The sequence below is a fragment of the Dendropsophus ebraccatus genome, chromosome 10, assembly GCF_027789765.1.
Source record: "Dendropsophus ebraccatus isolate aDenEbr1 chromosome 10, aDenEbr1.pat, whole genome shotgun sequence".
NCBI classification, from domain to species: Eukaryota; Metazoa; Chordata; class Amphibia; order Anura; family Hylidae; genus Dendropsophus; species Dendropsophus ebraccatus.
This window is the reverse complement of record NC_091463.1, coordinates 40,713,145-40,738,803: the sequence shown is the minus strand read 5'-3', so window position 1 is coordinate 40,738,803 and position 25,659 is coordinate 40,713,145. Positions and strand designations below refer to the sequence as shown.

At 46.1% G+C, this 25,659-nt stretch overlaps 1 protein-coding gene across 1 annotated transcript in view; it reads left to right on the top strand.

The window, feature by feature from the left end:
* FRMPD3 (FERM and PDZ domain containing 3) overlaps positions 1–25,659 on the top strand; it is a 94,250-nt gene that overhangs the window by 7,699 nt on the left and 60,892 nt on the right. The window contains exons 3-7 of the mRNA XM_069943972.1: positions 7,677–7,722; positions 13,480–13,584; positions 15,792–15,908; positions 16,037–16,168; positions 24,303–24,422. Of these exons, the coding sequence (XP_069800073.1) occupies positions 7,677–7,722; positions 13,480–13,584; positions 15,792–15,908; positions 16,037–16,168; positions 24,303–24,422 (520 nt within the window). The remainder of the gene's footprint in view (positions 1–7,676; positions 7,723–13,479; positions 13,585–15,791; positions 15,909–16,036; positions 16,169–24,302; positions 24,423–25,659) is intronic.

Here is a 25,659-nt window from a genome sequence, read left to right as displayed (position 1 = left end):
CCCCTTTTCTCCAAGATATCATCCACCTTGACCAAGTCACCTTGACCTTGACCACCGGGGCGATAAACCTTATACACCACGTCACCAGCATCTCCATGCCTGCCATGTTGCTCTCCACTGATGCAGAAAAGACCTTTGACCAAGTTAGCTGGCCTTTCCTTACTAGCAAACGTTGTCATCTAGGCCTTCCAATAGGAGGTCAAGATGCATATGACCTACTATTGTTCCTCACTAACCCAACCATTTCGCTTCACAACCTACTCACTGGACTTTCTAAGTATCAGACCCTAGCCAATTATAAAATAAATCTACGTGGTGATCAGCGTTCCCTTGTGTTGTTTTTTTTTTCGTTTCTCTCCTTCTTGCATGCCCTTTAATTTTTTTTCGCCCTTTTTCTACCCCCCCCCCTTCTCTTCCTGATTGTACCCTATTGCATTTAAATTCCACCTATTTGTTGATAACAAATAATATTAACTTTACTATGGTTTGTGCCTTTCCAGGCGTCATTTCTTTTTTTTTTGTATTTGAAAATCTAATAAACTCCGAATAAAAAAAAGACCTAACCTACGACTCCATAGGTCCATAGGGTACAACATTCCAAGCATCTGAAGCCAAAAACCTTCACGGTTCAGCAGTAGCTCCTTTTCGGTAGCCCGGGGCCCGGGGCCCAAACAGACTTTTACTGTTAGTGGTGGTTCTGCCATAATTTGCAAACAATGGCTGCTTTTTTACCTTCATTTTGCACAAATCAGGGCATCATGACGTTATCCATCCTGTACAATGAACACCACGCTAGCACTGCCATAGCTACATGGGGGGGGGGGCTAGGCTTGGTGAACAGCCTGGGGCCTATGGTAAAGTTAATCCGCCCCTGCGGTTCAGTGATCTTTGTTTTTTATTTGTTAATTTTTTTTTAATCTCTACCCATTTCTGGACTAACCCTTTCAATGCCAGCAAAGCAGGGTCAGATGAATTATTTATTTTAGAAAAGAAACATTATAACAATTCCTAAATTGTACTGTATATGTGTGTTCCCATAACTATGCTGTGTTTATCATTCATGCACCTGTTCCTATATCTCATGTGTCATATATTATTTATATAAAATATACTATACTAAACTATACTATACTATGCTAAACTATAAAAAGTAATGTTTGGGGATGACTGCTTGAAAATTGACAGAAATCTTTTAAATATATGAAACTGTATATTGTGTATAGTCCCAAGGGTAGGTATAATTTTATCTTTCTTTCTGCTATTGCGTATTTCTTTGCCTTTCAAAAGATCAGATCCTGGCAGTGTTATGCCCCTATTCCACAGGTCGTTTAGAGGAGCAAATGAGCGCTCTCAGCGCTCGTTTGCTCCTCGTTCCCCGCTCGCTGTCGCCGCTATTCAACGCGGCTGCAGCGAGTGGGTGAGTGTGGGAGGGGGCGGCGGGGAGCTGCGGGGGGGCTGCCCGGGGGATCGCTGATCGTCCGGGCAGCCCATAGGATATAGCAGCGTCTGCTGCCGATGCTCCTATTCAACGGAGCGACGGCAGCAGATCGCTGCTATATCAGTCGCTTGTTTTTCAACATGTTGAAAAACAAGCGACTGCAACGATCAGCCGACATGAACGATGTCGGCTGATCGTTGCACTCTATTCCACCGGACGATTATCGTCCGTAGCGGCTGATATCGGCCGAATACGAACAATAATCGTTCCGTGGAATAGGGCCTTTACTTCTTCTTCATATACCTGATCAATAAGACCTTTGGAATACACTCTTTGTCTAAGGGCCCTATTACACAGCCCTATGGTGTAGCAAGGACTGCACAGACATCATTAGCAATATCTGTGCAGTCCTTGCTTTCCAATAGAAAATAATGAAGTTTACATACTTACCCATGCTCCCCCAGTATCCTGGTGCCTTTTCCTTGTGTTTCCTGCTCTCCCCGCAGCCACCTCTGATACTTCTGGCCCCATCCTTTCAATGACAGGCTACTTAAAGGAGACCTGTAACCCCCCGTGCTGGGGTGACAGGCTCCCGACCCCAAGTTAGAGTCCCCTATACTCACGTGATCCCGCCGGGTCCTGCTTCCTGAGTCGGTCGGGTCACAGAGATATCAGCGCCCGAAGCCCGGCGCGCACGCTGACAGCAGAGTCAGACGCCTATAGAGAATAAATAGGGAGTCCGATGCTCCGTCATTCTCTATGGGCATCGGACTCTCCTGTCAGCGCGTGCGCCGGGCTTCGGGCGCTGATATCTCCGTGACCCGACCGTCTCAGGAAGCCGGACCCGGCGGGATCACGTGAGTATAGGGGGCTCTAATGGGGTCGGGAGCCTGTCACCCCAGCACGGGGGGTGAAAGGTCTCCTTTAAGTAGCCTGTCATTGAAAGGATGGGGCCTGACAGGTCCTCTTTAACCAATCATGGCCAGTGATTGGCTTTGCAGCCTGTCAATACAGATATGGGGCCAAAAGTATCAGAGGTGGCTGAGGGGAAATGGAAATGCGGAGGCTGCAGGATAACAGGAGAGCTTGGACACATAAATATAAACTTTATCATTTTCCTTACAGTGTCATCAGCTGTTGGCCACTGATCACTGATCACTGATTACACATAGCGATGTGAAATCGGCGTCCAATGATTTTTCAACATATTTAAAGACAATCAGCCAAAGACATGTTTAAAGACATGTTTAAAAACAATCAGCTGAAGATCGACACTTTGGCTGATCGTTGGCCTTACACGAAGCGATAATTTGCCAAATAAACCCGATGTCTGTAAAACAATTTCTTCTTGTGAGGGTAAATTCATCCACAGGTAAACTTATGTATTCTCTACCTGTAACACTGATATTGGAATAAACTAAAGAACTTTTTGAATTTAATTATTTTATTTTATTTTCATCCACACACGTATTATGATAGAGCATCTTTAATTTATAGTTAAGCCCCACAATAAGGACTTTATCCGATATTATCTTACATGGGATATACTGCTTATGCCTCATTTTTTCTCCAGGTGGGATTGGCAGTGCCGGCTCTGATCCTCTGTGCCGTTTAACATAATTTAATTGTGTTACTGCATCCTTTTTGTGAAGACGCTGCAGTACTGCAATGAAACTCCAACATACAACAAACTCTAAGGCTACAAACCCACTTGGCGGGTCTGCAGTGAGTCCCCTCGCTGCGTATTTGCATAGCCCCCCTCCTATACTTTTAATGGCAGACAAACACGCAGCAGGGATGTACATCCCTGCTGCAAGTTTGTCTGCAGCCCACCCCATTAACCCCGCCGGAGCTGATACTTCACCTGATCCCAGCTCCGGCGGTTCCTGATGTCTTCAGCAAGCCGGAGCGGGGACCAGGTGAAGTATATGCTCCAGCCAGCCGCCCGCAGCCCCGGACGCCCGATCTCCCCCCCGCAGCACCGATCGCACCTTCCCCCGCAGCACCGATCGCACCTTCCCCCGCAGCACCGATCGCTTGCACGCCCCCCCCAATCGCCACCCCCCCCCCCCCGCAGCCCCGGCCGCTCGCCCCCCGGCAGCACCGATCGCCCCCCCCCCTGCAGCCCCGGACGCTCGAAGGCCCCCCGGCAGCACCGATCGCCCCCCTGCATCCCCCATCGGGGGGGGGGGGGGCGATCGGGCGGCCGGGGCTGCAGGGGGGCGTGCGAGCGATCGGTGCTGCGGGGGGGCGATTGGGGGGCGTGCGATCGGTGCTGCAGGGGGGCGATCGGGCGGCCGGGGCTGCGGGGGCGCAATTGGGGGGGGGGGGGCGTGCAAGCGATCGGTGCTGCGGGGGGGGCGTGCGATCGGTGCTGCGGGGGGGGGGGGGAGCGTGCGATCGGTGCTGCGGGGGGGGGGGGCGATCGGGCGGCCGGGGCTGCGGGTGGCTGGCTGGAGCATATACTTCACCTGGTCCCCGCTCCGGCTTGCTGAAGACATCGGGAACCGCCGGAGCCGGGATCAGGTGAAGTATCAGCTCCGGCGGCCAGGGGGTTAATGGGGTGGGCTGCAGACAAACTCGCAGCAGAGATGTACATCCCTGCTGCGTGTTTGTCTGCCATTAAATGTATAGGGCCGGGATCTGCAGCGAGTCTCGCTGCAAATACGCAGCGAGGGGACTCGCTGCAGACCCGCCAAGTGGGTTTGTAGCCTAAACATAGCCCTAATTTCACTGCAAAATTTTGCACAATCAGTAGAATTGCAGCACCTGCTTCTCTTACTACTTATCTGCTCAGATTTAGACTAGAGGGGGGGATCACTCAGGGGATTGGGGGATCTAGCCAAGCCTCCTGTGACATCACGTCCTGCCCCCTGTCTCCATCATCAGCCTGTGCTCACCAAACACACACAATGTGAGACAGAGGCATGAATTGTCTGTTTCCTAAAGGGGGATAGCAGTAGGAGCAGGAGACAATGTGGATTGTCACAGAGGCCAGTTTTCTTTACTTTCTGGATGTCAATCAGCTACCAGTGTGGTAGAACCGCACAGATATGGTAATACATTATATAGACACATCTATATAACTTTTAATGTACTTTTAAAAGAAAAACTGTTTTCCTTATGTGCAGTTCCCAATTCAATTCTGTTAGCCTGTTGAGAGGATCCGTGCCGGGATCCCCCAAAAGAACTCTATTGGATCCTTATTTTTCACTGATTCCACGGATGCCACATCCCTAGAATCCATAAAATACATGGATCCCATGTCACCTGTCACCTGCAGAGGAGAAGGGGGTGCTCCTAGGCCCATTAAAGTTTTGCTTGAGCCTTCTTCTTTCCCCCCAGCTAGCATCAGCACCCTGCTCCCTTCCAGGGGCGTAGCTAGGATTCATGGGGCCCCATAGCAAAAAACTGTACGGGGCCCCATAAATCCTGTACGCTCTCCTACCCCCCACCACCACTGCCAAACACAGACAATGACGCACATATACACACACAGAGGCACCATTAACATATATACAGATACACCACTGACATACACACATATATACGCTGTAATGTGATTACACTAGTGCTGATGTATACACCATGAGTAGACTGTACACAGGGAAATCATCTAAGGGAAATACTGAACCAGAAATAAAAGAAAATGCAGCAGATATTAATGGTGGGTTCTTTTATTAGAGTCCAACATTAATAGAAGCTGCTGCAGAACATCTTTGGGAGTAAACCTGTCAATCACTTGAGACACCATTGACATACACAAACACACACATATACACCAGAGTTACAAACACTACTGCAGGGCCGGGACAAGGAGTTTTGGTGCCCTAGGCAAAGAGGGCAAATGGCGCCCCCCCCCCCCCCCACACACACACACACACACACACGCACACTCTCACATACACGCAAAAAAAGACATATATACACATTTTTAAATACAATAAGTTCAGGTTCACACAAACATAAAATCTCGTTATTTGAATGCTGTTGGTTAGAGAAGATAGATGCATAGGCTGCATCCATCTTCTCCAGCCACTAGGATTGTATTGTAGTGTTAATTATGCAACTCTGTGCCCCATATAGTAGTTGGGCCAACCCCTGTGCTCCCCTATATAGTCCCCACATAGTGTATATTCCCCACACAGTATAGCCCCCACATAGTGTATAATCCCCACACAGTATAGCCCCCACATAGTGTATAGTCCCCACATAGTGTATAATCCCCACATAGTGTATAATCCCCACACAGTATAGCCCCCACATAGTGTATAATCCCCACACAGTATAGCCCCCACATAGTGTATAATCCCCACACAGTATAGCATCCCCACATAGTATAGCCCACACACAGTGTATAGTGCCCACACAGTATAGCCCCCACATAGTGTATAGCCCCCACACAGTGTATAGTGCCCACACATAGTGTATAATCCCCACATATAGTGTATAATCCCCACATAGTATAGCCCCCACACAGTGTATAATCCCCACATAGTATAGCCCCCACACAGTGTATAGTGCACACACATAGTGTATAATCCCCACATAGTATAGCCCCCACACAGCGTATAGTGCCCACACAGTATAGCCCCCATATAGTGTATAGTGCCCACAAAGTATAGCCCCCACACAGTGAATAGCCCCCCACTTAGTGTATCCCCCACATAGTGTATTCTTCACCCCCACAGTGTATACCCCCCACATAGTGTAGCCCTCACAATGTATACCCCCCACATAGTGTAGCCCTCACAATGTATACCCCTTACATAGTGTAGCCCCCAGTGTATACCCCCACATAGTGTAGCCCCCACAGAGTATACCCCCCATATAATGTATCCCCCACAGTGTATAACCCCCACATAGTGTATAGCAGGGGTCCCCACACAGATACTGTATAGCTGCACCCACAATCAGCCTTAGATGATGGAGCTGGGCAGTATGCTGCAGACTGGGGACTGAGGGAAAGGGGGCAGCTGCACTATAGTACAGTATAGGACTCCCCATGCTCTTTCAGGTATCTGGGCATAACAGTCAATCTTTCACTAAAAAACTTACTGTGCCTGGAGGACTGGAGAAGGAGAACATGCTGGGAGTACACAGTATGGAGGTGGGGGCGGAGCCTCGTACTGCCGAGATGGGGCTGCTTTCTGCCAGCGACAGAGAGACTTTAGACAACATGCAGGTGATATGGACTCCTGGTAGCTGTGAGAGTGGCTCCTGAGCTCTTGTCTGTGGGTTTCCTGTACAGACAGCAGCTCTAGAACCAGGCTCTCCTGTGTGATCTGTGTCCTGTCTGCTCTGCCTCTGCGGTCTGCAGCCTCACTTCCTCCTCACAGACTGAGAGGAAGAAAGGAGGGGCAGAGCCTGACACTGTCCGCTGATATCGTGATTGCGGCCTGCTCTCTGCACACACAGCATCAGGTTAGACAGATGAGGAGGATCATACACCTCATTACTCCGTGGAGGGGGCATGTTGGCTGGGAGAGGTTGTGGGGGCGGGGATGGTCCCAGGCTGCAGGGACATGCCTGGGGGAAAGGACCTTTCTCCTTGCTGTGTCTCAGCAAGGCTGCTGCACAGAGGCTGAGTGAGTGAACTGCGCCCCCTGTAATTAACCACCAGATGGCGCCCTAGGCCATCGCCTACCCCTGCCTACCCTTTGTCCCGGCCCTGCACTACTGACATATACACCACTGTCATAGACACAACTGACATACACACACACTAGGGATGGTCCGAACCTGGTTCGGACGGGGTACACTCACTGACACACATACACAGCACTTACAGCTCCCATGCTTCCCCCTCCTCCTCCTGTAGTCCGGGCTGATCTTAACATAGAAGTATTAAGGACCTTTTGGTCATGTGATCATAAGGTCCTTCATCCCTCTCCTGGGCCGTGCAGGACCTGGCAGGTCCTGCTCTCTGTTTCTCTCCTTTTGATGTTCAGCCCGCTCACCTGGCACTACAGTGAGGGGGCTGAACAGTGCAGTGGCGGGTCCCTCTTCCTCTCTGGACCCCTGGGTGAGCGAGGTACAGTGGTCGGCTGTCAGTGACATACAGTACCTACTATGTAGGCAAAGCAGGCTTCCTCGGGCCCCCTTCCTGCAGGGGCCCCATAGCAGTCGCCTTCCCTTCTTCATAGTAGCTACGCCACTGCTCCCTTCCCTGGCCGGCTATTAATATTATTTGTTTTATCATGAGCTGCATTTATTATATCGTGTTAATGTGTTGCAGGAATGCAAAGGACTCAATTACTTTGACAGTACTTCATCCTCACCAGGTGAGTATATAACCTGTGTTGATAAGTCAATATTGTGCTTTGTTTTTTCTACAGTGAATAGCTGTAGACTTTTTTCGTTTTAATAGTTATTATTAGAGATGAGTGAACTTAATTAGCCAAATCCAAGTTTGTTTGAGTTCAATAGAACCTTTATGGTGCGTTCACACCTACAGGACCTGCAGCTGGTTTTCTGCAGCAGATTTCATTTAAATAACTGAACACAGCATCAAATCTGCTGCAGATCCTGTACGTGTGAAAGCACCCTTAACAAAATGGCGTTTTAGGAGTGTGGTGTGGGCAATCTCTTTTGGAGGAGATGAAGGAAGAGGTTGTGGAGTAGTATGACCCCAGCATACAGTGGAGGTATACCAATTAGACTGGTGAGAAGAGACACTCAGTTACTCTCTTGCAGATGGTAATGTGCCTGTTAGAACGCTTGCATTCTGACAGTCACATTGTTTAATATCAAGAAAAGGGAAAACAAAATAATGGTGCACCCACAACTGTAATTCAATAATGCCAAATTACATCTGTTATTTAAGTCACAAAAATAATATACATAACAATAACTTGGGCATGCATTTAAAAACACTAAGAACCCAACACAGGTGAACCATCACTTGAAGGTTGGTGAAAATACACCCAACCACCACCGGATGACCTGCCCAATCCTTAAAGGGGAACTCCAGGTAGAGGTTATAAAAATGAAACTTCTGCAGAAGCATATAGCATTACTTACCTGTCTATCCCAGTTTTAAAACTACCAAAAATACATATGTTTGGGGGGGGTTTGCTCTGTATTGTGTTTCTGTCCTTCCTGGTTTATCATTTCCTGGAATTAAATGATTTCCCTCAGCTGATCATCACAAGGGAGTGTGATGATCAGCTGAGGGAAATCATTTCATTCCAGGAAAATTAGTGCACACAATCACTAAAATTAGCGCTGCACCTGCTTCTGGCTGGTCAGAGATGGTGAATCACTCAGGGTATTGGGTTATCCAACCAAGCCTCCTGTGACATCACGCCCTGCCCCCTGTCTGCATCATCAGCAAACACACACAATGTGAGACAGAGGCATGTAAGATTTGTCTCCTAAGGGGGGATAGCAGAAGGAGAAGGAGACAATGTGAATTGGCACAGGGGCCATTTTTTTCACTTCCTGGATTTCTATCAGCTACCAGTGTGGCAGAACCGCGCAGATACAGTAATACATTTGTATAGACACATCTATATAACTTTTAAAGTACTCTTATCCGGAGTTCCCCTTTAAGTCTTACCAGAGCCCCTGTTCTAATACCAATAATGAAAATATCTATACTGCTGACTATCACAAAGGGCTCTGTCAGTGTACTCCGTATGTACTACGCGTGTCCTCACTTGCCGTGACTTCGTCAGGGGTAATGGCCCAATGGTACTTCCTCTCTTACATAGTCTTCTGCCCGGATATCACCATATACATCTTAAACATTTGTTTACATTTTTTTACCTGTGTGGCCGGGGAGAAAATACGTTCCATGACCATCCTATCAAGTTGTACTGTTATCGCGCAGGCACACACAATAAAGATAGCTTTATGCGTTCCAATGCGCTTCCGCCACCAGAGAACATCAATTCTAACTGAATCCCATAAGTTGTACACCTGACATTATCTATATGTTACCAGATCTATGTGATCCAAATAATAGCAATCATTAAAATAGATTAACCATTAGGGAACAATAGTTGCATTGACACCAATCTGTAGGAGGGGTGACTATTGGCTGGCCACCCTGCTTGACCCCCAATACCTGCAGACAATGGCTGAATTTTTGGCTGTGTGCCCCACTCCCATGACTGGCAGTGGGGGCATGAGGGGCTGCAGTAGTAGACATGGTAGCCGCTTGAGACTGCATTAGCTTATGAGCTAATTTCTACACCCATCAGACAAGGAACCAAGCCAACAGCATCCACATGACATGGTACATCAGCAGCTGAAACACCAGGTGTTTTTTACTTGGACTCCCCTGCCCTTAAAGTGACTCTGTACCCACAATCTGAACCCGGGCTGTTCTGTTACCCGGCCATGTCACAAAACGGCCGATGTCAGTAAAGTTCATCCAGGCCAGTACTGCAGTACTGGCCGTATGAACTTCATTTCTGTTGAATTGGGATGCGGGCACATCCATGTGCGCCCGCATCCATATTCACCATAGCACACAATGGCAATTTGCAACAACGGCCGTGATTAATGCAAAATATACGTTGTTTTAACTTAGCCTTTCACTGCAAATTGATGCTTTTTTGCTAACAAACCCCATATTTGCCAATAACAACAATGCAAAATCATGACAATTCCCAGAGAATTCAAGTTGAAAACCCTATCAAGATGCAGTGGTATGACCTGAAAAGGACTGTGCACACAAAGCATCCCAGTAATATTGATGCACTGAAACACATTTGCAGGAAGGAATGGTCCAAAATGCCTTCTCCTCAACTTTGTGCAGATCATACTTTCAGCCTATCCCCCCTTCCCCCTGCACTGTGGATGTTTACTCAGTGTGTTCAAATTTGGCACTACAGGGAATCGAGTAAGGAAGTGTATGGCTCATCATTCCTGTAGCATTCCTGAAACATTGACTGGCTATGTTCACACTACGTAAGTTTCGTAATAATCACGGCCATTGTAACAACGGCCGTTATTACTACGGAACTCACCTAAAGTTGCCGTCCAAGGAATCCCGGCATAGTATACACTCCGGCCGGGATCCCTAGAAACTGACACGTGTCAGGACGGGGATGCAGGGACAAGACACGACAGTGAGCCCTAATACTGAACCCACCAACTGTCCCTACCTACTTGCCTCAAACGGCCCTAGGCGGCCGTGGACAACCACAAAGACGTTCCCTGTACTGGATACGTGCACACAGAACAAGACAGACAAACAAACACAATATAGGATAGTGAAACAAGCAAGGTCAGAAACAAATGGGCAGCGCAGTACAAAATCAGGTAACAATCGGATAGTCAAAAAGTCAAGCAAGAGGTCAGGTAACAAAGTCTAGCATGCAGAGGGATAAGGTACAGGATAACAGGAATAGACAGGGGGAAGCTGGGATCAGGGTATGAACCTAATTAGCCAGCGCTGGGAGAGTGCCTTAGCTTCCTTTTATGCTGAACAAGAGCCCAGTCTGGATCCCCATTGGACCGGCACTCCAGATTCCAGATAGGCAGAGAAACCAGTCAGTCTAAAGACCTACTCAGCTGCATTAATCAAGTCTCCCAGTAATCAGTTTAACTCCTGCATTGCCAGGAAGCTAAGAAGCAAGCGGGTGTGGCACATAGAAGTAAAAACAGGCCCAGTTCACACCAGGTTACTGCACAATCCTGACAACATGTCAGTTTTCTGCGAAAACCCTGTCAGTTCACGCAATGTTGTGTGCGTTGTGTGCAGCTGGGAATTCGGATGTTGCGACGCACAGATGAGCCCGCATCCGAATTCAGTGGTGGTAAAGAACATCTGGCTGAGTACTTTGAGCCATCTCCTCTCTTTCTAGCTGCTGGCATTCCTGAGTTACAAGTTTTTCTAAAAGCCAATCTATTTTCAAGATGGTGTCGGCCAGGAAACTACATTTCCCATCATGCATCTTCCTGATTGGTCCATTTGTGTCATTACTATTTTTCTTACTGATTTTGCTTAACATCACATACTAGCTGATGATGTAGCAGAGCTGACGCACGCATGGTGTAGCTATATGCTGCATAACGGGCATCTGTTTACCGGGGGTGTAGTGTAGGTGTAGATCTCTGCTTGCTGACTATGAAAGAAAACATTCTAGTTCCTTCCAGACTCTTAAGAACATCCATAACACTTACAATATACAGAGCTGTGACAGGTACATACTGTATGCCTGCATTCACTGTGTAAACATACCATTAGTCTATGGAGGCAGCACTTTCACTAGTGAACAGGTGCATGGAGATGATGCAGATGATGTCTCCTGGGGGTCTGGTTAACAAGTAAATAGACAGCTAACCCGGCCTCCAGAGAGGAGGGCATGTCCTGTGTCTACAAAGGGAGGAGGGGGGGAGACGGAGCAGCGTATTGTCAGAGTGGACATAGAATAGATTATTTTAGACATCCAGCGTGGGTAAATATGAGGGAAAAAACAGGGAGAGGGTGAAAGATAGGTTATACATGTATAATAGACATAGGGTGGTATTGGGATAGGGGGTCATTTAGAATATTGTTTTAGTTACCCGGGTAACCCCTTTAACCTTTAATATTCATGTTAGCTACCAAGCATTCCAAAGTGACACAGTTGTCTAGTTAAAGGAGAAGTCCGGCGAAAATTATTTTTTTATATGTTATTACTTATGGAAAGTTATACAATTTTCTAATGTACATTAATTATGGGAAATGCTCATATACTGCTATTTCCCTTAATTTAGTGTATCAGGAAGTGTTAGAATTATCTCTGAAGCAGTGACGTCACGACCAACGGTGTAATTCCTATGGAGTGTCCAGCAGGGGGCGCTCTATATATATAGAAGTCAATGAGTACCATTGACTTCTATATATAGTGCGCCCCTGCTGGACACTCCATAGGAATTACAGTGTATGTAATGTAATGTAATGTAATGCACTGTACTGATGTGACTTTATGAATACATTTATGGAATACTTTGGGGAGCAAGTGTCCTTGCTCCCCAAAGTATCCCATAAATGTATTCAATGAATACATTTGCAGGGCACCGAGCAGGGAGGGAGAGAGGTGCCATCTACCTCCCCCCCCTTGCTCGGTGCTGGGAACATATACAAAGCACTACTCCCCCATTATCTACAGATAATGGGGGAGTAGTACCTGTGCTATCCCTATCACCGCCCGCGCCGCCGCTCACACAGGGGCTGCTATTCATGCCCCCCGCCGCTCCCCCTCCTCCTCCTCCCGGCCGCGTCAGCCCGCCCCCACCCGGCCGGGGACACCAGGAAGCGCCGTGCTCCCGGCCGGGGTGGGGGTGGGCTGACGCGGCCAGCATGAGCAGAGAGCGGCGGCCAGGAACGGGGCGGGCGAGCGAGCGGGCGGGTAGTTAGGAGCGGCGCGGGCGGCGGGGAATCAGCGGCGCGATGAATAGCAGCCCCTGTGTGAGCGGCGGCGGCGCGGGCGGTGATAGGGATAGCAAAAGGTACTACTCCCCCATTATCTGTAGATAATGGGGGAGTAGTGCTTTGTATATGTTCCCAGCACCGAGCAAGGGGGGGGGGGAGGTAGATGGCACTTCTCTCCCTCCCTGCTCGGTGCCCTGCAAATGTATTCATTGAATACATTTATGGGATACTTTGGGGAGCAAGGACACTTGCTCCCCAAAGTATTCCATAAATGTATTCATAAAGTCACAACAGTACAGTGCATTACATTACATTACATACACTGTAATTCCTATGGAGTGTCCAGCAGGGGCGCACTATATATAGAAGTCAATGGTACTCATTGACTTCTATATATAGAGCGCCCCCTGCTGGACACTCCATAGGAATTACACCTTTTGTCGTGACGTCACTGCTTCAGAGATAATTCTAACACTTCCTGATACACTAAATTAAGGGAAATAGCAGTATATGAGCATTTCCCATAATTAATGTACATTAGAAAATTGTATAACTTTCCATAAGTAATAACATATAAAAAAATAATTTTCGCCGGACTTCTCCTTTAATAATGTTCGTTATATACACAATTATGACATTTAATACACAAGCATTTCTTTTTTCCTTGTAGTCTCCTAAATCTGCATTTATAAGTGCAGCCAAGAAGGAGAAACTTCGATCCAACCCAGGAAGAGTAAGATTTTCTGAACTTGTGACTGTGGGAGATACAGATGCAGTAAGTTAAAAAGAAAATCATGAGTGTGTATTAGGGGCTGTTCACAGTACTAATTTTCTTTATACATTACTTATACATGTAAATTTTTCTGAAGTTTGTACATTGTGTCTTCTGTACAGCCCCCACCCATCAGGACATGTCCTAATAGTGTGGGGAAAAAACTGTTGTTCAAGGACTACATCCATCTGATCATAGCTTTTATCAGCACTAATGTATTATATAAAATTTAAAATGTACAAGCATTTCTGATAATGTACTGTTTGAGAGATATATAACTAATATACAAATATAACTAATCTCCAATATTTTGCCCTATTCTACACAGATGGTTGAACATGCTCAGTTCAACTGCAATCTCATGCCCTGTCCAGGAACTATTGGCAGTTAGTCTTTAGGCTATGTTCACACAACATACTCTTTATGAAAAGAACGACCATTGTTTTCAATTTACACAACGGCCGTTGTTGGCTACAGTCATCTAAATAATGATGATGTCAATTATTTCCGGCCATTGTCCGTAGACTGCAATGCAACAGCTGTTGTTGACAGTTGAGTGAAGATAGCCTTACTGTGTATGCAAGCAAGGGGGGTTGTGGGAAAGTGTGAGCACTGAGAATCAGGAAGTGATCAGATTATTGGGAAAGGAGAACAGTAAAGTGATGCAAGTCCTTTACATATATAAACAATGAGTTTATACCCTTTACCTTTTTCACATTTTGTTATGTTGTGGCCTGCCCTACAGCAAAGCATAGTGGCAGCATCATCCTGTGGGGTGTTTTTCAGTGGCTGATACAGGGAGGCTGGTCAGGGTTTATGGAAAAATGAAAGGAGCAAAGTATCTGATATTGCTCTTGACCGTGCCGACTGTGCCGAAGGTTCATCATCCAACTAGGTTCATCATCCAACTAGTCAAGCACAAAGCCAAGACAACACAGAAGTGGCCTAGGGACAATTCTGTGAATGTCCCTGAGTCGCTCAGTAAGATACCTGAACCCAATTGAACATATCAGTAAAAGTCTGAAACTGACTGTCCACTGACGGTCCCCATCCAACCTTACAGAGCTTAAAAAGATCTGCAAAGAAGAATGGCAGAAAATCCCCAAATCCAGGTGTGCAAACCTTGTGGCATCATAGCTGAAAAGTATATAGTACCAAGCAAAGTGTCTAAATACTTTTGTCAGTGCAATATTTATGATTTCTCTTTCAATAAATTTGCAAAGATTTCCACTATTCTGTTTTCACTTAATATGGGGTATAAAGTGCAGAATGATGGCGGAAACTTGATGGCACACATCTGACCTTGTTGAAAAACCCCATTTAAAACCAAAAAGTTAAATAGATCAGAAGATCAAAAGATCAGAATTTTTTCACATCTTTTAACATTTATTTTTTGTGCCACAAATAAAAACATATTTAAGTGAATGCACCATTCGAATTACGGATTTTTTACTTCTTTGATGGCACTAGTGCGGTGATCATGGTGGCATAGTCCTTTTTTCAAAACGCTGCCTGGTTCCTGTGCTCTGCGCCATATTCTTCTTGTGCACTGGCCCAGTTTTATGCACTGTAGATGGGCCCGGGACCCCCAGTGTGACGATACCCCTTCCCCTCAATGATGTGGCCCTGCTTGATTCTAATGGAAACGGTCAAAAACGACTCCCTGGTGTCCAGCTTAGCCAATCAGTATACTGTGCCGTCGGTGCCACTGATTGGCTGAGCGGGAATTCAGGGAGCCAGAGAAGCAGGCAGGGGTGCAGGCAGGTACTGTATTAGCCTGGCAGTGGTGGGTTAAGTGGGCAGGGACTACATTCTCGCAATGGAATGAAAATCCGCTGGGAGAACGTAGATTTATAGGAAATGACACTACAGAGCGTTGCAGCAGATTTTGCGTAAAATCCGCTGCAATGCGATAAGTGTTTCCATTTCGGGAACGTAGAGGGGGAAAGGCAGCCGTCTCATTATAATCATAGCCGCAAATAATAAACATTATTTACGGTCGTGAATATGACAAGATGGCCGCCTTTCCCCACTATGTTTCTGAAGTGGGAAAATAGCCTTACAGTGTGTCATTCTAAAAGAAAAGTGGAGGATCTACGTTCTGAGCAGATTGAAGTATATTGTAGCATTTCCTTCATCAGAACTGTTCCATTTATATTTACTATGATCTTCTACATTTTGCATCTCTTTTGTGTTTTGTTTTTAATTAGGATATGTTGAAAATGAAGGATTCTCCCCCTCTTCTGCTCATACCTAATGTACTGAAAGTGTTCTTGGAGAATGGGCAAATCAAATCCTTTACCTTCGATGGAAGGACCACAGTAAAGGTAAAACACAGAATTCATGGTATTTGTAAAGAGTATAAGCATATTTTTCCTATATTAGATAGATAATGCACACAATATATGAACGAAATATGACTGTATGTGTCCAACTTCGTTTCCTTCTTTTACAGGATGTAATGGTCACCCTTCAGGATCGGCTTTCACTTCGTCACCGCGATCACTTTTCTCTTGTTCTGGAATATACTGCATCAGATCAAAACCAGAAATATTTATTACTGCAAGACAAGCAGCCACTAGCTCATGTGAGAACTGGGGCAGAGTACTACTATCATAATGGTTAAAAAGGGTACCAGGAGAAAGTGAGCAAACTTACAGCAGTGTGCACACTTATAGGGTATAGGGAGATTTATTAATATCATGGCACAATGCTGTATAAACCAGCCCTGTGTGTGTGTGTGTGTTTTTACTCTCTATCCAAGCCCAGAGTTAAAGGGGTATTCCGGGGAAAATTTACTTTTACCCTATTCACAGGAAAAAAGTAGGAGATTGCGGGGGTCCAACCCCTAAACCCCCCGGTGATCTCCGTATCGGACCCCGGCCGGCTCTGTTATGAATAGAGCCCCGGGTTGGCACGTACCCGTGGCTCTATTCATTCCTATGCAGTGTCAAAAAGAGTGAGTACACCGGAAGAGGGCTGCACTCGGATCTTTCCGACATTCTATAGGAATGAATAGAGCCGCAGGTCACGTGCAGAACCGGGGCTCTATTCATAACAGAGCCAGCCAGGGTCCAATACGGTGTTTGGTGGAGGGCACAGAGGTCGGACCCCGGCGATCATCTACTTTTCCCCTATCCTGTGGATAGGGGAACAGTGAATTTTCCCTGGAATACCCCTTTAAACATGGTATACCTCTGATAAAATCAAGAGCCGCAAACTAACCTACTACACTGACATCATGCAACCTGGGGCTTCATGTGTCTCACATTGCTTTTATTTGCAGTACTCACCAAGGTCACCTATCCATCTAAAAAAACAACAAACTTTGTAGTCTGATCCTCCAGGTATTATTTTTGTTTTGTGCTTCTTGTTAGTTCATCCAGTGTATACAAGGCAATGTTCACACAAATTTTTACTCTCCATTCAAAATGACATCCGTCACTTTGAGTTTTGCACATTTTGCTGTTTGGCCGCCCATCAGTGCAATGATACAATGGTACATTATACTAGTTCAGGTGGACTTATTGGGCTTTGGTGTGTCTTTAATTGAAAAGTCATTGAATTTAATGGAAAAAACAGTGAAAGAACACTGAAAAAAGGACTGTGTGTGAACAACTAAAAAATGACTTCCGCTGTTTGCAAAAGAAATCTGATATAATTGTCATGATCTTTATTTTGACGTTCCCACAGACAACGTCCGTCATTTTATACACTGTGTGCATTGGACATCCATCATACCATTGACTTCAGAGCATTGCATTGAATTCAATTACATTGCGGCAGTAACAGACGTCTTTTTAAAGTGACTCTGTACCCACAATCTGTCCACCCCAAACCACTTGTACCTTCAAATAGCTGCTTTTAATCCAAGATCTGTCCTGGGGTCCTTTCAGCAGGTGATGCAGTTATTGTCCTAAAAACAACTTTTAAACTTGCAGCCCTGTGCCCAACGGCCGTGGCTTGGAGTATCTGTGCCCTAACTTTGCACCACCCCTCTCTCCCTCCTCTCGGCCCTCTTCACCATTTTTCCTATTCCTCTCCAGTGAAAACTACACAGGTGCCTTAACGATCCAGCCCATGAGCCGTGCTGACACAGCTGATGAATAGTAGAAAATCTGCCTGCATCATTCCTAATGATGAGGAGGGTGGGGAGGAGGGATGGAGAGGTTGCGCCAGCCTAATGCATACACAATCTAGGCCACAGCCGTTGGGCACAGGGTTGCAAGTTTAAAAGTTGTTAGGACAATAACTGCATCACCTGCCGAACGGACCCCAGGACAGATCTTGGATTAAAAGCAGCTTTTTTAAAGTACAAGCAGTTTGGTGGGGGCAGATTGTGGGTACAGAGTCACTTTAAATAGAATTCTCTTTTTTTGATGTTGTGTGAACTTAGCTTAAAGCGTAACTGTCATGTTTTTTTTATTGCAGAAATCAGTAGTATAAGCGATTTTAAGAAACTCTGTAATAGGTTTCATCAGCCAAAAAAGCCTCCTTCTGTACTCAAGAAGCAATCTCCCAGCCTCCCCCCCTGACTTCTTATCTGTGCATTATCAGGCAAACACGTCTTCATTACAGAGAAGCCAGTGAAGACGGGCTCTGCTCTCTCCATTGCAAGCCTATGAAGGGGGGAGGGGCTGAGGGAGATGAGGGAGCAGGAAGAGGTGACATGAAGGTCAGCTGTTTCTAGACTGTCTGGGCACCTAAAACGCTAAATTCAGGTGTCAGAAAGACAAGGGAGAGAGAAAAAAGCCAGGCAGCAGCGCCTCGTGTGATACCGTACAAACAAGTCAGTTAAAAATGCAAGGTGCTGATGGGGTGCTCACCTTCAAGCCCCTTGGGCTTTATGCATATCACCCAAATGGGTACCAGGTCTTCAGAAGATGCCAGGATATGGTGCTTCGGTGGAGAGTGCAGGGCTGCAGGCCAACTAGGATAGCCCAAACGGGATGCTCCCAAGTGGGGGCCCGTGGGAATAAGGCTAGTCTAGGTACAAAAATGGTGCGTGGCTAATCCATAAATGTTAGCGCTGCCCAAAAGACTCCAAATAGAGGCTGAATAAAGTAAAAATATTTATCAAAAGTGCACAATATTTACGCGTTTCGAGGAACAGAGGTCCTCTTCATCAGAATAGCAGATGCACTGCTATTCTGATGAAGAGGACCTCTGTTCCTCGAAACGCGTAAATATTGTGCACTTTTAATAAATATTTTTACTTTATTCAGCCTCTATTTGGAGTCTTTTGGGCAGCGCTAACATTTATGGATTAGCCACACACCATTTTTGTACCTAGACTAGCCAGGTGTCAGAAAGGTCAGTGCTTATGTTAGGAATCGGACAGCAGGACAAGACAAACAGTGAGCCCTAAGCTCAGCCCCGCCCACTGTCCTCTACCTATTTGCCACAATCCGCCCTAAAATGGCGGCGAGCAACTGGGCGGCAGTCCCTGCGCTGGCTAGGTGGGACACAAGGACAAGACAGACAGACAAAACACAATAACGAATGGTCAACAGTCCGGGTCACAACAAACGGGCAGCAAAAGTACAAAATCACAATCCGAAGGCAAAGTCAATATACAGGCAGTATGGTCAGGGGCAGGCAGCAAACAAGAATGGTCAGAAAGGCAAAGCAGGGTTAGAATCAACAGAGCAAGAATAGAAACACAGAACCAGGCAGAGACAAGCTCAATATCCGGCAAAGATATCCCAGACTGAGGTAGTTATATAGGAGGCCAGGGTTCTGATCCAGAACATAATTGGACCATCCCCCTGATCTCCAAGCACAGACAGCTGAGAACAAAACAGATCCACTGGCAGGAAGACCTGTCAGTCACAGCAGAACCAAAACACAGATTAACCCTGACATGGCCAGACAGAACTCAGCAGGTGAAGTCGGGTGTGTCTCCCAAAGAGAGCAAATAAACCAGTGTTCAGACACAGCAAAACAAAACACAGAACAGAATGAGAATATCAGCGCCTTCTCGGCCGCACAGCACGAGCAGAGGGGCGCATAATGCTCTGCAAAGATACAGTCCTGACAGCTTATCTATGAACTTACTGAGAGAAGATTGCAGGGTGTTGTGCTTTGCAAGACTGCTCCGTGCTCAGTCACTCCTAACAGCCCCTCCCCTCTCCATAGCCACATAATGGAGACAGAAATCCTGCTTCATTTGATGTGTGGGGGGAAGCTTGGAGATTGCTTTTTCAGTACAGAAGGAAACTCTTTTAGTACATAAAACCCATTACAGAGTTTCTAAAAATCGCTTGTACTGTTGATATTTAATGTTTTCAGAAAAATGGCCCTGAAATGACAGTTACGCTTTAAAGGGGTATTCCAGGGAAAATTGATAAATTGGTAATGGAAAGGGTTAACCAAGGTTAACCCTTTCCTAATATACTTACCTGTCCTTTATTGCTCCCCCAAGGAGATCTGCGGTCCGGCCACGTGATCTTCCAGATTACGACTCGTGGATCCTCTTCTTCCGGTTCGGTGACGTCACCATACCCGGCCGGCGTGTGGCTCTCTGTCTTATTAGCGGCAGAGCACTGAACCCTGACTGGCTTGGTAGCGTGTAGCCAATCAGGGTTTAGTGTTCTGCCTCTCCACACACACCAGTTACATCTGCAGGGTCGGCGTCAGCACGTCATTGTGAGGGGTCCCTGCGGGGTGCCATCCGACATCACTCTGCAGGACACCCCTCCCCCCCCCCCCCCCCCGTGTCAGTGATGCCGACCTGAGTCCCGGGAGGGGAAGGGATACGGCGGGCGGCATCGCTGACACGGAGGGGGGGGGGGAGGTCCTGCAGAGTGATGTCGGATGTCACACAACAGCACCCTGCAGGGACCCCTCACAGTGACCGGCCCCCCTCCCTGAGTAATCATTGTGATCCCCCCGGCCCCCCTCCCTGTGTTATCATTGTGATCCCCCCGGCCCCCCTCCCTGTTAAATCATTCATGTACACAGATCACTCACCCCCGGTGTAAGCAGGCTGCAGCGGCGCTGGACCCGATCTCGGCGCCTTTTTCAAGCAGCTATCCTCAGCTGACAGGCGCTGTGTGTGAGGCAGGAGAGATTTCTTCCTTGCTCTGTACACAGCGCCTGTCAGCTGAGGATAGCTGCTTGAAAAAGGCGCCGAGATCGGGTCCAGCGCCGCTGCAGCCTGCTTACACCGGGGGTGAGTGATCTGTGTACATGAATGATTACACAGGGAGGGGAGCCGGGGGGATCACAATGATAACACAGGGAGGGGGGCCGGGGGGATCACAATGATTACTCAGGGAGGGGGGCCGGTCACTGTGAGGGGTCCCTGCAGGGTGCTGTTGTGTGACATCCGACATCACTCTGCAGGACCTCCCCCCCCCCCTCCATGTCAGCGATGACGCCCGCCGTATCCCTTCCCCTCCCGGGACTCAGGTCGGCATCACTGACACGGGGGGGGGGGGGGAGGGGTGTCCTGCAGAGTGATGTCGGATGGCACCCCGCAGGGACCCCTCACAATGACGTGCTGACACCGACCCTGCAGATGTAACTGGTGTGTGTGGAGAGGCAGAACACTAAACCCTGATTGGCTACACGCTACCAAGCCAGTCAGGGTTCAGTGCTCTGCCGCTAATAAGACAGAGAGCCACACGCCGGCCGGGTATGGTGACGTCACCGAACCGGAAGAAGAGGATCCACGAGTCGTAATCTGGAAGATCACGTGGCCGGACCGCAGATCTCCTTGGAGGAGCAATAAAGGACAGGTAAGTATATTAGGAAAGGGTTAACCTTGGTTAACCCTTTCCATTACCAATTTATCAATTTTCCCTGGAATACCCCTTTAAGTCAAAAATAGGTCAATATAGACTACACTAGGCTCTGATGAACGGTGAGGGAATCAAAGAAGTAAAAAAAAAGTGTGAGTGTTTAGGTTAGAGCAGTGCTTCTCAAACTGTGAGGCGGGCCTCACCAGTGAGGCGCCCCCTAGATGTTGGTGAGGCCCTGCTGGGGAGGCAGCTTTCACAAAAGTAACTATGATCTGCACAGTCCTTTTGCGGTTTTCAAAAACTCCATTTTAGCAACATTATTAATTTATTTTGTACTTGCTTTATTAGTATATAGAGCTTGGGAGATGAGTGAAAGGTAGCCCTAGCATTATTTTCAACTTTTAAATGGACTTTCACCACAGATAGTGAGGCCCAGGCACCCTCTTGGTCAGCCTAGTGAGGCCCAGGCATTGCCTTGGTCTGTTGGGTGAGGCTCCAGTAGAAAAAGTTTGAGAAGCACTGGGTTAGAGCAATGTGATGGCATCTGTTACCAACACCCATGATTGTAGTTATTCGGGCAAGAATCAACATACAAAAATATTACATAAAAACATGATAACACTTAAAGGCTCAGTAGAGTGCTGAGACCCCAGGCATTCTGCTTTATATCGCTACTTCCTTGTGTATTCCCTGGAGCTGTTTATTTAAGTTATTTAATCATTTAGAAGTGATGAAATATGTATAAAATAAAGTACTAACTAGTATTTAACAAAATGGCTGTGTTTTTCATATGCACACTGTTCTACTAAAGCTAATGTGTGCACACTGCAAACTTACCTATTGTGACAATGTGACCACTACTGCCCCTGATTTTTTTTGGACAACCATTGTTTTTATAACAAATAATGACTGTTATCTTTTAATGAAGGCCATTCCTTGTAAAATCATGGTTGTCATTATGAGATGGCTAGAAAATGATGGCTGTTCAAAAAGGCCTCCGTAAAACGGCCATAAAAGGACATAGTGGGAACATAGCCTAACTGTGTCTATGTCATGATACAAGTGTGCATATACAGTATATATTATAGCCAGATGTTCACTGTGAACAGGTCCGTGTTGACAGCTGCTGCTGCTCTAGGAGCTAAACCTGAAGACGCCCCATCTTGGGGGGCGTGATTTCGGCCACATGTATTTCTCTATGTGTAGAAACATTGTGTGAAACACGTTTTTCATGGTTTTTAACTGCTTAAAACATAAACATACTGTGACTGGATAACACCTCCACACCAGACCTGAACAATTCCACCATTTACCCCCCCTTCCAAAAGACACCAGCTTTACTGGCAAGTCTGAACAGGAGGTGGGAGACGGAAAAAAAAAAGTAGTTTCTTTCCCCCTGCTCCCTGGTACTGCTCTCCTGCAAGGTGCTGCCTTAGGCACAGGACCACAGGTGCCTAGTGGTAAATACGACCCTGACTGTGAACACTATAAAAAGGACCATTACAAGACTGCATAGAAATGTAAAGATTAAAAAAACCTCCATAAAAACTGTATTGAGTCAAAATTATTGATAATTATAAGTTTCATTACATCAGTATCAGTATTTCGTTTCTTAGCAAGCCTTATTTACAGGACATTTTTCCTCAATGTTAAGAATGTATGGTAGGAAAGCCCCTAATGAACCTACTAAGCGTCTCCATAGAGAAGCATAAATGAGACAGAAGGTTAAAAAAAAAAAAAAAAAAAAAAAGGTTATTTTGGTTTCTGGCTAACTAGTGTTCATCAGCTATTCAGCTATTCAGCTAAAAAATAAACATATAGGGGGACATTTACAAAGCGTCCACCCGCGAGAAGGTGCAGATTCACCCCTTCTCCCTGGCGTACGCCTCCTGTACGCCCCGCTCACCCGATGGGCGGGCTGGGGGGCGTGACAAGGCGGCCTCATTTATTATGATTTACGAGCAGGCATAAATTATGGTCCAAATCTACACCTGCTGGAAGCAGGTGTACATTTTGTATGTGGGGCGCAGGTTCGGGTGCCCAGCCGGATTCACTAAGAGGCATGCGCCTCTTAGTGAATTCTGCTGTGGAAATGGGGGTTGGGGCCTAATATAAATCTTCATAAATCCCCCTATACTGTTTATTACATATTTTTTTAACTTTAAAGTCTATGGGTGATGGATGTCACTGTATGGCATCTGCCGTAGACATCTGTTTAGCATGTATATATATCATGAGCTTTACATGACATATCCATTAGGCAATTGCCATATTGCTTATTGCTTATGAGTAACTGATGCATGCTATACAGTAGAGTACCATGGAGCTGGAGTTGACGTTCACATCCGCTAAATGAGTCCGATGAAGGAACTTGCCCAGTGCTGAAATGTGCAGCAGTTTGATTAATGCTAACAAGGATTTCTCGATTAACTATTTTCCTGATTACCTGACACTGTACAGTGGGACTTGTCACCTAAAGGCTATTATGTATGCATTTAATGGACATGTCATGAACGTCTAACAATGTATCCTTTGTATAGATGTTTAATGCATATGTTTAAAACTTCACCAGGTTTATAAGTTAAATAAGGGCCAAAAAAGAGATGTGATTATAGCCTTAAAACACGTAACATACTGCATCTAAAAACATGTAACACTGCCCCACCTCTCCCTCTCTATAGACTTCTATGAGCAGCATGTGTCCTGATCCCTCAGTGAGTTGCTAGTCTGTTTTGCTAACATACTGTAAGAAGGACTTCTGCTGTTTTTCAGAAGAAATGATGTGTGGGGTAGGGGTGGGGGTTATGGTAGAAAAGGAGCCTAAGGGGAGAAAGAAGCACTTTTCTCTGATAAAATGGATTACAATGTTTCTCGTTTTTGATTATACTATTGTTTTATGAGAAGTCTGTTGAAGCAACCATGAATTAATACATAACCACACAAATTAATGTTTGTCTGTCCATTTCATCTTTGCAGGTTGTGCATCGAACTCACTATCAAGGTATGAGATGTTTGTTTAGAGTCAGCTTCTTTCCCAAAGATCCAGCTGATATTCTCCATTCTGACCCTGCTGCATTTGAATACCTATACATACAGGTGATGATAAAAATAAAAACATGCTGCATGCTAAAAATAAAATATGCTTTACTGATGTACAATGGGTGAATTGGGCATTGCACAAGGCAGTAGTAAAAGTATATCCAATTTATAAGTGCCAAAAATCAATAATACTTTGTTCATGCAAAGTGGTTCACTACATAAGTAAATTAGAGAGGGTCTGGTCTCAGCCCCCAATATTTCATAACGTGACAAGCCTCTCCACACTCCAACGTATTTCACTCTTCTTTGAACGGTTGAATCCTAGGGTTTTGATAGTTGTGATCAGTTCTGTTGTAACAAAGAGCAATGGAGAGCAGTTGTGATGCGGTCTATTTAGTTTTCTGTATTCAGAAGTGAAGAAGCATGAAACGTGCTGCTTAAACATGGAGCCATTCTACTAGTTCAGACGCACAAAATACTTCTATATTTCGGATTATAAGAAACAAAACAGACTGGGCTTATGATTGTACCTATTGCTGCCCTAGGATTCAACTGTCATTCATTGTGCTACACTTCTTTGCACCTGGGAAGCAAGCATATATAGGTCAGTTGCTCAGTGTATGGCTAGTAAAATACATGTCAACTGGGAGTTTGCTTATAGTAGGTTTCAGCTACTCACACTGCAGACGTACATTTTTGTAAATCTGGAAGGCCACACCCCCTTCACACCAAGCCCCACCTCTTCACTTTTAGCAGATTTTTTTGCACAAGATAGAGTTTGTACAAAAATTAGGTTTATACGAAAACCTGGTTTACTTTATTGATATAGATGAGCGGAACTCGAGCATGCTCTGGTCCGATCTTTCAGCATTTGAATACTGGTAGCTGAAGGAGTTGGGTGCAGCTCTATGGCTGCCTGGAAAACATGGATACAGCCATAGGCTGTGTTTATGTTTTCCCCGACTCCCTAGGACTGTGTCCAACTTCTTCAGCCACCGGTATTTAAATGCCAAATGATCGGATTCAAGCATGCTCGAGTAGCGCTCATCTCTATCTCTGGCACCAGGACGGTCACAACGTGATGGGTGAGTCTGCTCTTTTACTTATCTGAGACATAGAGACCTTGTAGTGGGATAGGCAGACACTGGATGAGTATTTGGTATGGATAGCAGTAACCTACACTGATTGAATAAGAGAACCACAACAAATATCTTTTGTATTTTTCCATCTATGTGTCTGTGGTACTAGGACATTTAATGGTTTTATGACTCTGGCAGCATATGTTATGATTGAC